General features: G+C 41.9%; 1 protein-coding gene across 2 annotated transcripts; it reads left to right on the forward strand.

The window, feature by feature from the left end:
• The first annotated feature begins 8582 nt into the window (after window positions 1–8582).
• On the forward strand, window positions 8583–10639 carry LOC116330690 (putative glycine-rich cell wall structural protein 1). Of its 2 annotated transcripts, none has more exons than XM_031753108.2 (3): window positions 8583–8732; window positions 9846–10040; window positions 10399–10639. In XM_031753108.2, exons 1-3 carry the CDS (start codon window positions 8693–8695, stop codon window positions 10431–10433), a joined length of 270 nt encoding a protein of 89 aa, XP_031608968.1. In that variant the 5' UTR covers window positions 8583–8692; the 3' UTR covers window positions 10434–10639. The 2 variants fall into 2 exon arrangements, with proteins under 2 accessions (XP_031608968.1, XP_031608967.1); XM_031753107.2 differs by having other exon boundaries at window positions 8584–8732; window positions 9846–10049.
• The last annotated feature ends 4815 nt before the right edge of the window (window positions 10640–15454 follow it).

Here is a 15454-nt window from a genome sequence, read left to right on the forward strand (position 1 = left end):
ATACAACTGCAGGTGTGGGGTTGTTTTGATATGACATATACTTGATATGATACATACGTCAGAGACATTGTCCTAAACTGGACTAACAAAGAACCATGAGTCCAACATGAAGCTTACCTTACATAACACTGTAGCTGTTGGCATGATGACAGTGCATATAATTTGGATTATTTCTTTATCTTGTCAAGATCCATGTCATGATTGTAAATTGTTTAAGCTGTACATTACTTTGTTTGTTTTTTTGTAGTCAACATTTTGGTGCTTTTATTTTGAAAGTCAAGTTCTCTTACAAGTTGCGCTAGTTTCCTGTTTGGGTAGAAAGAAGAAAAACACCTGTAAGCGCGCAGAAAGGATGGTTTTTATTGACAGACATGTTAAGCGGACTTTAACTACACACAGTTAAAGGAAACCTCAGAAGAACGGCGGCTAATTCCCTTTTTGCAGCATGCAGCCAACGAGGTATTTATTGATTTATCGTGTTTGTCGTACAGTGTTATTTTTACTGCTGTGTCTTACGCTGAGTTTTATTTTGTTAATGCTGTATAGTTTTCACGGTGGCTTTGGAGAGAAGTCTTCAAATAAACCAGTGACAGAAAACCGCCTGTGCTTCGAGGGAATTATATAACACTGAAGTTCATACTGTTGTTTTTTACTGAACATGCAAACATCTGCTGATGAAAATGTGCTGATTTATTGGTCTGTTATGAAGCTATTGCTATTTCTAATGTGTTTATCACTTTTTGATGTTTTATTAATTACACAATACATGTATTAATTGTTGTGTTATCTATAGTATATTATTTATGTTTTTATTTATAGTATAGTAAAGATATTTATTTATCACTGTTTAAATGACTAATATGTGACATGTGTTAGTAGTCTATGTACTCGTATTTCTTTTACCCTAATCAAGACAATTCCATTTATGATACATTTTATTTTGAAAGATTTAAAATGGTTCTGTAAAGAACCATTTTAAAAAAGGTTCTTCAAAAACCTTTAAAGGTGCCCCAGAGACCCATTTCTTGATGGTTCTTTGGGTCACCTTTAAAGGTTCTTCATAGAATCATTATTTGACTGGTTCTTCTATGGCATCAGTCTAAAGAACCACTTTTGGTTCCAGCTGACACCTCTATTTTTCTGAGTGTAGTCCTCTTCCTATGTCAGTGTATTCCGCTTTGCTTCCTTTTTCTCGTTATGTCTGATTTTTCCCAGCTGTTCCCAATCCTCTCGTGGTCCTGCTGCTGTTTCTCCTGCTGTCATTCTCGCCAACGTTCAGGTTTTCTCTCGTTCTTTGTCTCAGGTTGCATGTTTCTTGTTACCAGTTTAGGTTTTTCTTAGTTTATGACACTGCCATTCTCTACTTGTGTTTGTACTTCATCCACCCTGTAAATAAAGCTCACTCACAGGACGCCAGCCATCAGTGCACTTGGTTCCTTCTCTCCACCCGTTGGCTTCAGCATCAGTGACAAAATAATTGTTTACTTGGTGAGCCATAACCACAGAGTCCAAGCTCCACTTTCTGTCTTGTTTCTTAGGTGCGCACAGGATCTACTTCATTTGCTCAGGCAAATATTTATATCTGTGAGGCAGACCGTGTGATGATGAGAGAGCGCAGACAAACGGAGGTGTAGCCGGAGCTTAAACTGAGAGCAAGTCTTTATTTGGAGGCTCAACAAAAACACAACAAAACAACAACAACGGCGAAACTGAAACCTACTAGCAAGACGTAAACCAGGAGCAGCTAAACAAAAGAACACGAGGAACATGGAAAACATTACAAAAAGCTTACAACCATGAGCATGGAGCCTGAGACACGAGGAGGAGGAGGGGACACGGATGAAACAGCGGGGATGACGACAAAGACGATCCGACAGAGAAGAGAGGGAAGCACACACTGTGTGTACACACACAGGGAGACGAGGAAATGGCAGCTGAGACTAATCAGACGAGACAACAGGGAAGCAAAACTCAAAGCACTGACTCTTCTCCTTCATGTTCACAGTGGATCATAGATGTTATGCAGTAACTTAAACTGGAAAAGATGAGAGGCTCCGTCAAAGGATCCACGTCCAGCTTTTACACTAACTGGCAAACATTTCTGACATTTACTGGCAAATGGAAAGATGGACAATAGCTGCCTCCGTACAACTGTGTGCATGTATGTGTCTGTAAATGTCAAATTTATATAATCCGTTCTGTGTTTTTTTTCTTTCTTTTCCTTTAATTCTGGCAGATGGGACGGTGGGGTTTCAGTTTATAAGCAGGGTGTCCCTCTGCTTGTATGTTTCTTTGTTGTTGTGATTGTATAAAAATCTCTTTCAATAAAAAGAATAGAATAGAATTCAACTTTATTGTCATTGCACATGCACAGGTACAGGGCAACGAAATGCAGTTTGCATCCATCCAGAAGTGCTTTAGTGATATAGATATAATACAATATATATTAGCAATAATATAGATATGTAAGTATGTTACAGAAATGGGTCTATTATGGTATGTTATAATGTACACGGTATGAAGTATGTTATGAATATTCTATAACTATAAGTATGTACAGGCTGTAGTGAGTACAAGCTATGTACAGGATATAAATATGAAATAAAAACTATACAGAAATATGAGATATACAGTTATACAGAAATGTGAACTATGCAAGTTATAAACAGTTGTAGGATTAAAAATTATCGTATGTACAGAATGATTATTTACACAGAACTATACAGTAGTGCAGTTAAGATAAGTGAGATATGTGGATAATTTCTACAGAGGCTGTATAAAGTGCTAGTGGTTGTGAGTGATGGTTCAGTCCATGTTATTATTGTGTGTATGAGGGTACAGTTGTCCATTGTGTGTGTGTGTGTGTGTGTAGGTGGTTGTGGGTGTGTGTATGTTCAGTCCATGAGTTTAACGTGGGTCAGATGTCAGGAGGCAGAGTTCAGGAGTCTGACAGCTGTGGGGAAGAAGCTGTTCCGGTACCTGGTGGTCTTAGTCCGGAGGCTCCTGTAGCGCCTCCCAGAGGGCAGGAGGGTGAAGAGTCCATGTGATGGGTGACTGGGGTCTCTGATGATTTTCCCAGCCCTTTTCAGACACCGCTTCCTGTAGATGTCCTTTATGGCAGGAAGTGGTGCTCGGCGATGCGCTGGGCAGTTTTCACGACCCTCTGCAACGCCTTCCGGTCCGAGGCAGAGCAGTTCCGTACCAGACTGTTATACAGTTGGTCAGGATGCTCTCGATGGTGCAGCGGTAGAAGTTCACCAGGATGTCTGAGGACAGGTGGTTCTTCCTCAGAGTCCTCAAGAAGAAGAGGCGCTGGTGAGCCTTCTTGACCAGCTTGGAGCAGTTGGTCGTCCAGATGAGATCCTCGGAGATGTGGACTCCCAGGAACTTGAAGCTGCTCACAGGCTCCACAGCCGTCCCCTTAATGTGGATGGGTGGATGTGGGTCAGCATTCCTCCTGTAGTCCACGATGAGCTCCTTGGTCTTCTCGGTGTTAAGCAGCAGGTTGTTTGTGTCGCACCACTCAGCCAGACGATCCACCTCCTCCCTGTAGGCGGCCTCATCGTTGTCACTGATGAGGCCAATCACCGTGGTGTCATCTGCAAACTTAATGATGGTGTTGGAACCATCAGCAGGTCTGCAGTCGTGGGTGAAGAGGGACATTGATTAAAAAGAAAACTCAAAGCACTGAACCCAGGATGCGAAACCCTCCAAAGTACGACAGGAAACACATGAACGTGGAGACAAGAAGGAGGCAGAGGAACACCTAAACACCAGAAATAATGAACAAATAACCAGAAACTCAAACGATGAGTATTAATAATCACAAACACAGAGTCATTCTGTACCATGACAATGTCAGTGTTTTACAGAAAGGTTCTACATTTACATGTTGGTATGATCTTAGAACTCCTGAGCGAATTTCAAATGCATGAATATAGTAAAGCTTTCTGTAAACCAATGAACTTCCATTTTCACTCCATCATCACCGGTTTGACTAAACACTACTTGCACTCTCACTGTCGCAGACGGAGGTCAAAGATCCGCCACGCTCCTGTCAAGGACCCCCTGACGATGACACACTGCCTCACCGACAACAACAAGGCAGCAGTTGAAGATCTCGCGGCCTCTGCCAGACATTCCCACCCTTACTGTATGTTTGTTCTCCCATCACCCCAACCAAGTCGTCACCAGGTGGTGATCAGCTGACAGCTCAGCTCCTACCTTCACCCACGTGTCCAGAATATACAGCTGCAGATCCGATGGTATGACTACAAAATCCTGGTGCCACATGCAAATATGAACACCTTTATTCTTCAACACAGTGTTCAATGTGTGGTTAGCACAGAGGTCCAATAACAGAACACCACTCGGGTTCACACTAGGCCGTTTCTCCCATTCAAACCTGTCCAGGTCACACTGTCGGTGCCCACATAAGTGTTGAAGTCCCTCAGCAGAACGATGGAGCACCCTCCATGAGGATGCTCTGAGCTGTTGTTTGGCACACAGACACAAACACCAGTTCCACGTAGCTTCTCTGTGTCTGCTCTTTAGATTCTTCCGGTTTTATTTTGCTCAGTCTCATCACCAGCTCAAGGAAGGCCTGGAGTTTTCTATCAGTCGCGGATTAAGACTGCATAAGGCTGGAGGATGACTACTGCTCTTCTTACAGACAGCATAATGTGGAAGACCTCCTTTACATGTCAGTGCACTCCTCAGCCAACTCAGTCATTCTATTGGATTCCCTCCAGAATCCGGGCGTATCATAGGAATGTAGAAGGTTGCCTTTCGTATTGCTATGGGACACCTCGGGACATGACAAATCATCGTTATGTTACGCGTTGGGAATGAGGACGGAATCACCTGGTTTCCGTGGTTACTTAACCCACTTTTGTTTATGAAACAAACAAAGAGAGGCGTTCAGTGACAGCAGGGCAGCTACAGTCAGACCCATAAATGTTAATGCGCTTGCCCGGAGCAACACCTGGATTCTGCAGCCAATCAGACACCGGATTATCCTTGGCGCCTCCATCAACAGAAGAGCGTGAAACAAAGCCAATCGACCGGTCTGACAGGTCAATAAACAGCAACGAGCTTCACAGAAACTGATGAGTGAACTCACACTGCTTTGCATAAACATCCCAAAGGTTTCAGATTATGAAACATAAGGCAGGCTGCACGTTTACACACATCTGTCTCTAGATGTTCAAACCAACACCAGGATATGACCGAGTCCTCGCTGAGTTCACACGCTGAACGATTCCTGAGCTGAGAGCTGTGAAGCAATCCTGCAAACAGCAGAAGATCCCAGTTTAACTTCCAGCATGTTGTTTGTGTCCCAGTGGAAACTTCATTCCCAACAAACTGCGAGATAAATGTAGGTCTTTCATATCTCTGAGGTCATGGTGTACATGTGGCCAGCTTCTGTTCCACTTGTTTGTTGTCTTTTGGTTTTCGTTGTTTGACCTTTTGTAATGAATCTTTGAGTTTCCATCAACAAACTGAGGCCTGGGACGTTGCAGGTACCCACATGATGATGTCCTGTTGACCTTTAACCCTGGAGTCCTGCGAAAAAGCTCTTTGTCAGCGAGCTTATTATGAACATAAATAATAAAGCGTGACTCATGCAGGGTTTTTAGAAAACACACACACAGAGCAGGAGACTCTCAACAATCAAAAACTTTTCACATTTGTCAAAACATGAAGATTCAGTCACTTCAGCTCTGCCATATTAAACACTGAGTCATTACTAGTTAACGTTAAAGGGATGGTTGGCTCAGTAGAGCTCTGACTGTTTGTCAGCCTGGCTACAGTGCTGAAGAGAAACCTGGGGTTGTTCTTATTTTCTTCAATCAGTGACGAATAGTAAGATGTTCTGGCTTATGGAGGGCTTTCTTATAAAGCAGCAAACTATTTCTCCAGGCTAAATGATGATCCTCTAAATTTGTGACACGCCATTTCCTCTCCAGCTTACGAGTTATCTGCTTTAGGCTACGTGTTTGAGAATTATACCACGGAGTCAGGTACTTCTGATTTGAGGCCTTAGTTTTCACAGGAGCTACAGTATCCAGAGTCGTACGTAGTGAGGAGGTAAAATTATTAACAAGATAATCGACCTCTGTTGGAGTAGCGTTCAGATAGCTGCTCTGCTCTATGTTGGTACAGGGCATTGAAGATGATAACAGTGGGTGGATTATATTCTTAAACTTAGTTACAGCACTTTCAGAAAGACATCTACTTTGATAAAGTCTACTCTCCATTGCTGTGTAATCAATTATTGTAAATGTAAATGTTATCAGGAAATGATCAGACAGCAGAGGGTTTTCAGGAAACACTGTTAAATGTTCAGTTTCTATGCCATATGTTAAAACAAGATCTAGAGTGTGATTAAAGTGGTGGGTGGGTTCTTTTACATTTTGAGAGAAGCCAATTGAGTCTAATAACAGATTAAATGCCATGTTGAGGCTGTCATTTTAGCATCTACATGGATGTTAAAATCACCCACAATAATTATTTTATCTGAGCTGAGCACTAAATCAGATAAAAGTCTGAGAAATCAGAGAGAAACTCTGTGTAAGGCCCAGGTGGACGATAGATGATAACAAGTAAGACTGGTTTCTGAGTTTTACAGCTGGGGTGGACGAGGCTAAGCATCAGGCTTTCAAATGAATTAAAAGTCTGTCTTGGTCTTTCGTTAATTAATAGACTGGTGTGAAAAATTGCTGCCACACCGCCCCCTCGGCCTGTGCTTCAAGGTTTCTGGTAGTTAGAATGACTCGGGGTGTTGATTCATTTAAACTAACATAATCATCCTGCTGCAACCAGGTTTCTGTAAGGCAGAGTAAATCGATTTGTTGATCAATTATTAAGTCATGTACTAACAGAGACTTGGAGAGAGAGACCTAATATTTAATAATCCACATTTCACTGTTTTACTCTTTGGTTCAGATGTGGATACTGTATTGTTCTTTCTTTGTGATTTTTATGTTTAAGTTGTTTATTGCTGGTTTTAGTTTGTTTTTTGTCTGTTTGGGAGCTGACAGAGTCTCAATGGAGATGGGTTTTGGGGGTAGCAGGAGGAGAGAAGCTGCAGAGAGGCGTGTAAGACTGCAACTCTGCTTCCTGGTCCCAACTCTGGATAGTCATATTTTGGGGGTTTAATAAATTGGTCCATATTTCTAGAAATGAGAGCTGCTCCATCCAAAGTGGGATGGATGCCGTCTCTCCTAACAAGACCAGGTTTCCTCCAGAAGGTTTGCCAATTATCTATGAAGCCCACATCGTTTCTGGGACACCACTCAGACAGCCAGCAATTTAAGGAGAACATGCGGCTAAACATGTCACTCCTGGTCTGATTGGGGAGGGACCAGAGAAAACTACAGAGTCCCACATTGTTTTGGCAAAGTTACACACCGATTCAATATTGATTTTAGTGACCTCCGATTGGCGTAACGGGTGTCATTACTGCCGACGTGAATTATGATCTTACTGTATTTACGTTTACCCTTAGCCAGCAGTTTTAAATTTCCTTCAATGTCGCCTGCTCTGGCCCCTGGAAGACAATTGACTATGGTTGCTGGTGTCTCTAGCTTCACATGTCTGAGAACAGAATCACCAATTACCAGAGTTTGACCCCGGCGGGTGTGTCGCCGAGTGGGGAAAAAGCAGTTAGACACATGAACAGGTTGGTGGTGTACCTGGGGCTTCAGTTTAAGACTATGCTTCCTCCTCACCGTCACCCAGCCGCCCTCTTTCCCCAGCTGCTTGGGGTCTGCCGGGAACAGCTAGCGGGGCCTACGCTATCTTCGGCTGCACCAGCTACAGGGGCCTGGCTAGCTACGGGTGAATGAAGGGTGCGGCCGAGTCTCCAATTCAGTAATCCTGGCCTCCAGAGCTGCAAATATGCTACATTTGTTACAGGTATCATTACTGCTAAAGGAGGCCGAGGAGTAACTAAACATCTGACACAATGAGCAGGAAAGTGCAGGAGGGACAGGTGAAGTAGCCATGGTGCTAACGAGTCGGCTACGAGCTAAGCTAGCGAAACAGTAAAGAGACAGTGAGTGAATACTTTGGCTATAAATTAGGCAGTGAGCACACAGAAAGGGTGATTCAGATGAAGCACGTTAAGATTATACTATGAAAAAGGGATGTATCAAAAGATTTAAATTAAATTGCTAAGCAGAAAAGCTACTCAGAAACACCACTGTGTTTGAGCAGGAACAGGAAGTGATGCTCTACCACCAGATCTCTGTCTTTCACCTTCATGCTGTTGTCCTTACATTCATAGTCTACAAATTATTTATGAGCAAGGTTTGCACTTGTCTCTCAACTGGAGGAAACTGTTCAGTCACCTGTTGGGCTCCCACCATCACAGGTGTATTTCACCTCAGTGCTGCCATCTTCTCAAACTACCGTTCCTGTTTGAGCAGGTCTTTTATTAAAAGTCTGAAGTAACTAACAACAACAGCAGTTGTCGTGAGCTGTCACTGTATAAATACGATAATAGATAAATGATGCTGCCGCCTGGCCTCAAACCTGTGTGACAGGTTAGCCCTGCGTGGCAGCCTCACCTGATTCCTCAGCAGGGCGGGAGCGGCGCTCATACCCCATCGCCTGAGGGGACGAGCGCACCCTCGTGTATAAGACAGACGCTTCAGCATCCACAGACACACTCCGGGCAGCAGCAGTCATGTCAGACGGGATTGCGCGTGCTGTGGGACAGCAAGCCGGTGAGTTTGAGAAAAATCTCTCAGATTTCATCAGCTTTAAATATTATTTCAAAGAAGAGAAGTTTTTATTCTGCTGTCTACAACAGCTTCAAACCTCAGAGAGTTTCCTTCAAAAGGTTCAAAATATGAAGCTAAAATGAAAGATTTGTAATTAGGTTATAACAGTTTAGTTGAATCTCTTCATTCGTGTTTCATCTTTTCTTCATTACAAATGTGGCGATCAGCTGACTGAGCACTCACACTTTACTTCAGACTCACAATCAGGAAGCGATAACACTGTCTGCACGGCTGAGTTTGATCTGATACTAAATCACAGACTTTATGAATGAGCAGTCATTTAATTTTCAGTCTGCAGAAACAAAATGTAAATATTTAACGTCATTTTTAGACTTTGTTAAGAAGACGAGGTGTGCAACAATATCGATGCAAACACCTACAACACCTACACCGGCAGTTCCCCTTTTTTTGTGGAGTCGGTTTGTCCGTCCACATTCCTGCGTGAAACTGACAGGAATTTTCCACACGGCCGTGTCAGTGAGGGTGGCCTTGTTTACAGTGCAAACAATCATGTTGTCATAGAAACGTCAATGCAAAGTAAGTGTAATTATCGCACTCGGCCGTCGTTGTTCAGCCTGTTCTGCAAACTCAGCCGCTGAAGCGCAGGGAGCAGACACGAAGCACAGCGGGTACACGCCCATTTCACGCACAGTCACACCGCCCATCAGGTACTGCAGACACAAAAAGGGGAAACTGATCCACGCGTATCCTTCCACAGCAACGCTAACGTGAGGCCAGAAACTTTAGAGAGCGAGCTGAGGCCACCAGCTCCAACCTAGCTGCTCAGCATGGCTCCAAAAGTAGGGTCACCACAAACTAGCAGCACTACACGCACAGACACGGTTCACCTTTCAGCTGCCTTGGCTCCTGTTTCGTCCCTAAAACCGTCCGTCTGTGGCTGTGGAGCTGTGTCGGTACGTGGTTACAGATGGCCAAATACAGATGAAATAGCTCAAACTGAAAGTAGAAATAAGCAGTAATAATCAGTACATATATACAACCTGTGATGGTGAGAGCCCTTCAGGTGTGGATGCCTAAACGCTGTTTGTTGTGCAGGTAAGGTGGTGGAGGGTGGAGTGAAGAAGGCCATGAATGCATACGCGCAGAAGGGGCAGAAGGGTGGCCAGGAGGGTGAGAAGAAGAAGGAAGGAGGAGGAGGAGGAGGAGGAGGAGGAGTAAATATCGACGACGTGCTGTCATTCGACGGTGGAAACAAAAACGAGGGTCAGGGAGGAGGAGGAGGTGGAGGAGGTGGAGGAGGTGAGCGCTGTCTAATTGAGCAGCATTTTTAAACATTTTGTGTTTAAACATGTGACTTGGCATCGTGCAGGATGAAAGCAGAAAGCTGATTTACAACATGGAAAATAGATCAAATATTTAAATTTGATATGATTTCATTTTGAATTTGATGGCAGCCTGTCGTGTTATCATCCAAAAATCAAACCTGTACAGCTGTTATGAAAGAGGAAATTATCCACAGAGGTCAGTGTGGGAACTGACTCGCTGCTGCCTCTGCTGGACGTTAGAGGAACTGCAGCTTTAGGCCGAGACGAGCCCGCGTCGGCTCCATTTGTGTTTGTCTTATATAAATTTCTCGTTTCTCTCTCAGGTCTGGGGAACATCGTTGGCGGGTTGTTTAAATAGAAAACCTCCTTCAGCCTCATCAAACCTCCACCTGCAGCCTCCTGAGATGACTCCATCATATCATGTTTGCTGTGTTTTATCTTCTTTCACTTCATGTTCAGCAGAAAATTCAAATTCTTCCGTCTGATTGTTTTATGATTATTATCATTATATTGTTTGTCCTGCTTTAATAAACAGGGTCAATTAAAAGAGCTTTGTCACCAGTGTCTCAGTGTGCATTACTTCCTGCTTTATTTTGTCAGTCGCCGGTCTTGTTTAGTCAGATTTAAGCAGTGTCCCAAATCAGGATCTCCATCCTTCAGAGGCTGCATTTGAAGGCCGATTACGTCACAGCGACATGATGAAGGCTGCTCCAAATGCGGCCGATAAATGCATCCTTCATTTCCCCGGATTTGAAGGATGGCTCAGGTGTACAGACTGAGGGACCCACTGCTGCACATCATCTGTGAGGCTTTGCACCCCTGATGATCCACCAGGACAAACTCAGCAGTGTGTGAGGAAGAGGAGGAGGAAGAGCCAGCAGCAGCTGACAGATGGAGAGAATAGACAGACTGTTCCCTGTTTGTGAAGGACTGCTAGGAAAGTTTAACATAACTAATTGTCTGTCCTGAATCAGTCTTATTAGGTAATGTTCAAATAATGTGATCATCCCAGTGTTTTCAGTGTGGGAGAAAGTACTCAGGGCCTTCAAGTTACACACTATGAAAGGCAGCAACAAGTTTAATATTCAGAAACCTAAAGTATGTATCAGCAGCAGAACGGAGCTAAAGATAAATGTTTGTTTCAGTTCTATGAAGCTTTGAGTATTTTGGATTAGTAGTTTGTTGCATCATATTGTTGTAATTGTTTGTATGCTTTATATATTCTGAGGTAAGTTGATCTATAGTGTTACATCATATTCTATAAGGATGTCATGTGTTTGTATACTTTCAGCCCAATTCTACTTTTTCTGCATAATCCATCATACAAAATGTAATCAAATGGAAACGTCTCTTTTTAAAACTTGTTTTATTAGTTTTAATCTTTTAACTTTATACATCAAGCAAAAACTTAATTATATGCAACATTCTCTGACTGTAAGAAATTTGTTTGACATTTAAACCTATTTTCTGCACATTCCAGCACATAAAATAAAATATGTTTTTGTGTTTACACTCACTCTTTCAAATAGATGCAAGTAAAACACAGCAGAAAATAAAATAAATAAAATCAAAGACTAGCGGTCCTGTTGCTCTATTTTCACCTGTATAGCAGGACTGGGGTAGGCGGAGGTTTACCCTGGTGCAGGTGTGCCGCAGCGGTCAGTGGAAGACTCTGCGAGTTTCTCTGTGAGTTTCACATTACGTCGTAGTACACTCGCTGCTTGCTTGGAAGTTTAGGGGGTTTTTGCTGTTGAAGAATTATAGGGATTATTTTACATAACCATCATCTTTATCATTGTATTAATTATCATTTCATCCAAGCATTTATTGAAGTTGCTGGCATTATGTTATAATTGGTATTACAGAGGTTATCATAATCAAATATTAACATGTTTATTACAGGTGCAGTTATAACCACTTTAAATCGTTGAGTTAAATCTATAATCTTAAAAGCTTATATGCTGAGTATATTGTTACAGTAAAATAGTAGCTGAGCAAAGGCCTGAATGTCTTCAGCTTCTTGTTGCATTTGAGTTTGCCTAGTTACAGGTGACGCAAAGAGGAGGACAAGTCCATGGGGACCTCAAAGGCCTGAGATCATCACCATATTTGAAAGAGGATGCCAGAAAGGGGAACTTCTGTCTCTGCATTTATCTCTTAGAATAGATCATTGTCTGTACAAGGGGCAAAGAATGTTCTTAAGATGCAAATTATGTGCTTGTATACGCATGAGGGGGCGTTACAATACCCTGATGTTATAAAAGCAATCTGAAGTGTATTTTGGGACGGGGATTTACGACTGATGGTTTCCAGTGTACGTCTCCCCACGCTGCGTGTATTCATTAAAATTAATTGTTTGATTGACCTCTTCTGGACCATCATTGTTTTACTCTCGTCCTCAATTTCGGACCCGTAACATTTGGTGCATTGGCCGAGGGTTGAGGGGGAGAGAGTTGGAGATTGAGACCGAGAGGGTCCGAGGCGCTCGAACGAGCAGACACGAGTCAGTGGTCGAAGTGAGTGGACATAAGCCGGCTTATTCAAAGGTAAGGCACTACCTGTTGAATTATTTCCAAAATGTGCCAATTGGATATTCCAAATTAAAAGTTTACTCACTGAAATTACTGCTAAATGTCTGTTTTGATTTTGGTGAAAATCTCATGAGAACTAAAGTATAAGTTGAAGTAAAGATAATGAAACACTGAAAATAAGTAAAGAGTAAAGAGAATAAGTGTATTTAAAGCAGTTGGACTGCAGAGAGAATTTAGAGTTATAGGTTATTGGCGAAGTGTTTGTGACAGTTAAGTCTTAATTGAATATAAAGCCGGGCTTTATATTGTGTTAGGGCATTAGATATGTGACCACGGTCCGGGGCCGAGACTGGTTAATTGATGACAAAAAACTCAGGGAGTTTATCGGTTGGACCGTTAATTTAAATTTGTCGAAATTGTGTAGGTTTTGAAATGTCAGGCCTAATACTGCAGTTGTAAATATAAAGACGTCTCTGTGTAATATAAAATATGAGATCTATGAGTAAGATCAGTCTCTGTGTCAGCAATGCACAGCCGGATGTGCACTGATGGTGTGTAAATGCAAATGAGGAGCGGTGACGCGCAGAGAGGGTGGTTTCAGTTTCGAGAGTATTGAGCTTTATAACTATTGTTTGCCAATATTGCTAAATGCCTGTAATTAAGAGGTTGGTTTTGCTTATTACGAGAGTATAAATACAGTTTGAATATATTAGTGTGGATGTATAGTAAATGACTGAATTTTGATAGATGTATATATCTTGAGTAACAAATGCTGGTGTGTTTTATTTTTTCAGTTATGTGTGTGTGGTGAGAAGCTGTGAGAATGATGAGAGGTTTCAGTTTCTTTTTCTTTTGACTTGCTCTTTCTGATTATGGAAGGCATGTCCAAAATACGCATAGGAAAGTGTATTTTGAGTGATTTTAACCGTGTGAATGCTGTCAGTATTTGATTTGAGTGACTCTGCGTGAGTTGTCTGAGTGAGAGAAAAGGCAGGGTGGGTGAGACGATTCATGGTGTCTGAAAGAGGTTAGAACATTTAAAAAGTGTGTATGAAATAAAGGAGTGTGAAATATATTTCTTTTGTGAGGTAAAATAGGATGTTTAAAGTTTGCAAGTGCTTTTAATTCAAGAAATGCATGAGTGATGGTATGAGAGGTTGAGTTTATTTTTATGTTTGAAAGAGCTCTATTTAAAAGTGTGCATGAAATGAAGGTGTATTGTTTTTAGATCAAGATTTAGTAGAATTACTGATCGTTTGTAGACTGTGAAATTTAAAGGGAGACAGAGTCTGACTGTTGCCTGAAGAAACAGGAAGTATGTGTGTGTGTGTGTCTGGGACAGGAACTTTGCATGCCCATAAAAGGAACTGAGTGTGTAAAGAAAGAACACAGAGAGACAGATGAGTTACCTCTAGGCACATGAAGCAAATGAAGCCGTTAAGAAAAAATGAATATAATACTAATTGTATGCTTTAGTGTGCCCATACAGGTGGACTTCTCTCAACATTGGAACCTTGAGTGCAGCGCCATAACAATAGATTAACAGAATTGGGAGAATAAGCCAGTCTTTGGCTCGAAGTTGTGCGGCTTGATCTCTCACTTTGTCCCTGAAACTGAGAAGAAACTCAAAGGACAGTCAATTTCCTGATGAAGACCGACAGAACACCGTGGACTTGAAGAATTAATTGAAGCTAAAAGCAGTGCAAGCGAAAGCAGTAACACTGACGACCACTGATGAGTCCAGCAGTATGAAAAATGCAACATGCATGCTGGTGAAGAACAGTGTGATGTGTCTGCTTGAAGGCACTGACTCTCATATTTGCCATGAATGGAGAAGAAAACAGAGCAAATGAAAATAAGACTGAAGGCACTGAATGTGATATTTGCCATGCTGGAACTTAACCTAAAAGAAAGACTGTAAAGGAACAGAGAAGAAACAGACTGTGTTTGCTGGAGCTTTGAAGCCCGAACAGGACACTGTGGATGAAAAAGGACCGGTGAGAGATGAAGCTGGACGAGTTTAATTGCGAGAATACAGGATATGTTTGGACTGAAAATTGAAACCTGAACTCATGACTGTTTAGGGATGTCCACCACAGCATAACAAAGAGGTAAACATTAGAAAAGGTAAGAATAATGAAAGAAAATAATTGTCATTATCTTAATGAATTGAAAACACACATACACAAGTTGTTACATGTGAGATTATTTTTGAAATGAATCAGAAGTGAGATAGTTTGAATCTAAACCTCAGTGAAAAATGCCTGAAGTAAAACTGATTATAATTTAAGATGCAATGAAGAAACAGCTTACACGTAGAGTACATTAACATGAATACATAGAAATGCAACGAAGAACTCAATGAATTAATTCAATGAAGAAGCAGCTTACATTCAATTAATGTAGATGGCGAGGAAGAACACGCTTACATGCATGGCATAATTGGTATCTCTGACCAGAGAGAGGGAAATGGGTCATTTAAGCAATGATGATAATAATGAAAATGTCTTAGTTTTGTTATTTTCAGGAGTAAAGCAGACCCCGACCAGTTCTCCACGGCCGCAGTCGGAAGAAAATTATAGGTTAACATCACTGGATAAGTTAAGGCAAGTTTCTGGTTGAATTGTTCACAGAATCATGTGTCCATGAACCTGAAAAGCAAGCCCTAACACCTGGCTGAAGACCAGGAGTGCTTTTATTCAAGGTGGGAAATTAAAGTTTGGGTTAGTAATTCGGGGAAAAAAGAAAACTGACTGTTTAACTGGAGAATTGGGAAGTGTCTGGGAGACTGTGAAGCCATATATGCAAAAATAACACATACACATACACATACAAACAGAGAATGCAT

Source organism: Oreochromis aureus, linkage group 13, assembly GCF_013358895.1.
Source record: "Oreochromis aureus strain Israel breed Guangdong linkage group 13, ZZ_aureus, whole genome shotgun sequence".
Classification (NCBI taxonomy): domain Eukaryota; kingdom Metazoa; phylum Chordata; class Actinopteri; order Cichliformes; family Cichlidae; genus Oreochromis; species Oreochromis aureus.

What these genes read in the sequence shown, in the direction of transcription:
- LOC116330690 (XM_031753107.2), top strand. Translation starts at nt 8,693, where the DNA reads ATGTCAGACGGGATTGCGCGTGCTGTGGGACAGCAAGCCG. An exon ending in TGCTGTGGGACAGCAAGCCG is followed by an intron (nt 8,733 to 9,845) that starts GTGAGTTTGAGA and finishes TTTGTTGTGCAG; the next exon opens with GTAAGGTGGTGGAGGGTGGA. An exon ending in AGGTGGAGGAGGTGGAGGAG is followed by an intron (nt 10,050 to 10,398) that starts GTGAGCGCTGTC and finishes TTTCTCTCTCAG; the next exon opens with GTCTGGGGAACATCGTTGGC.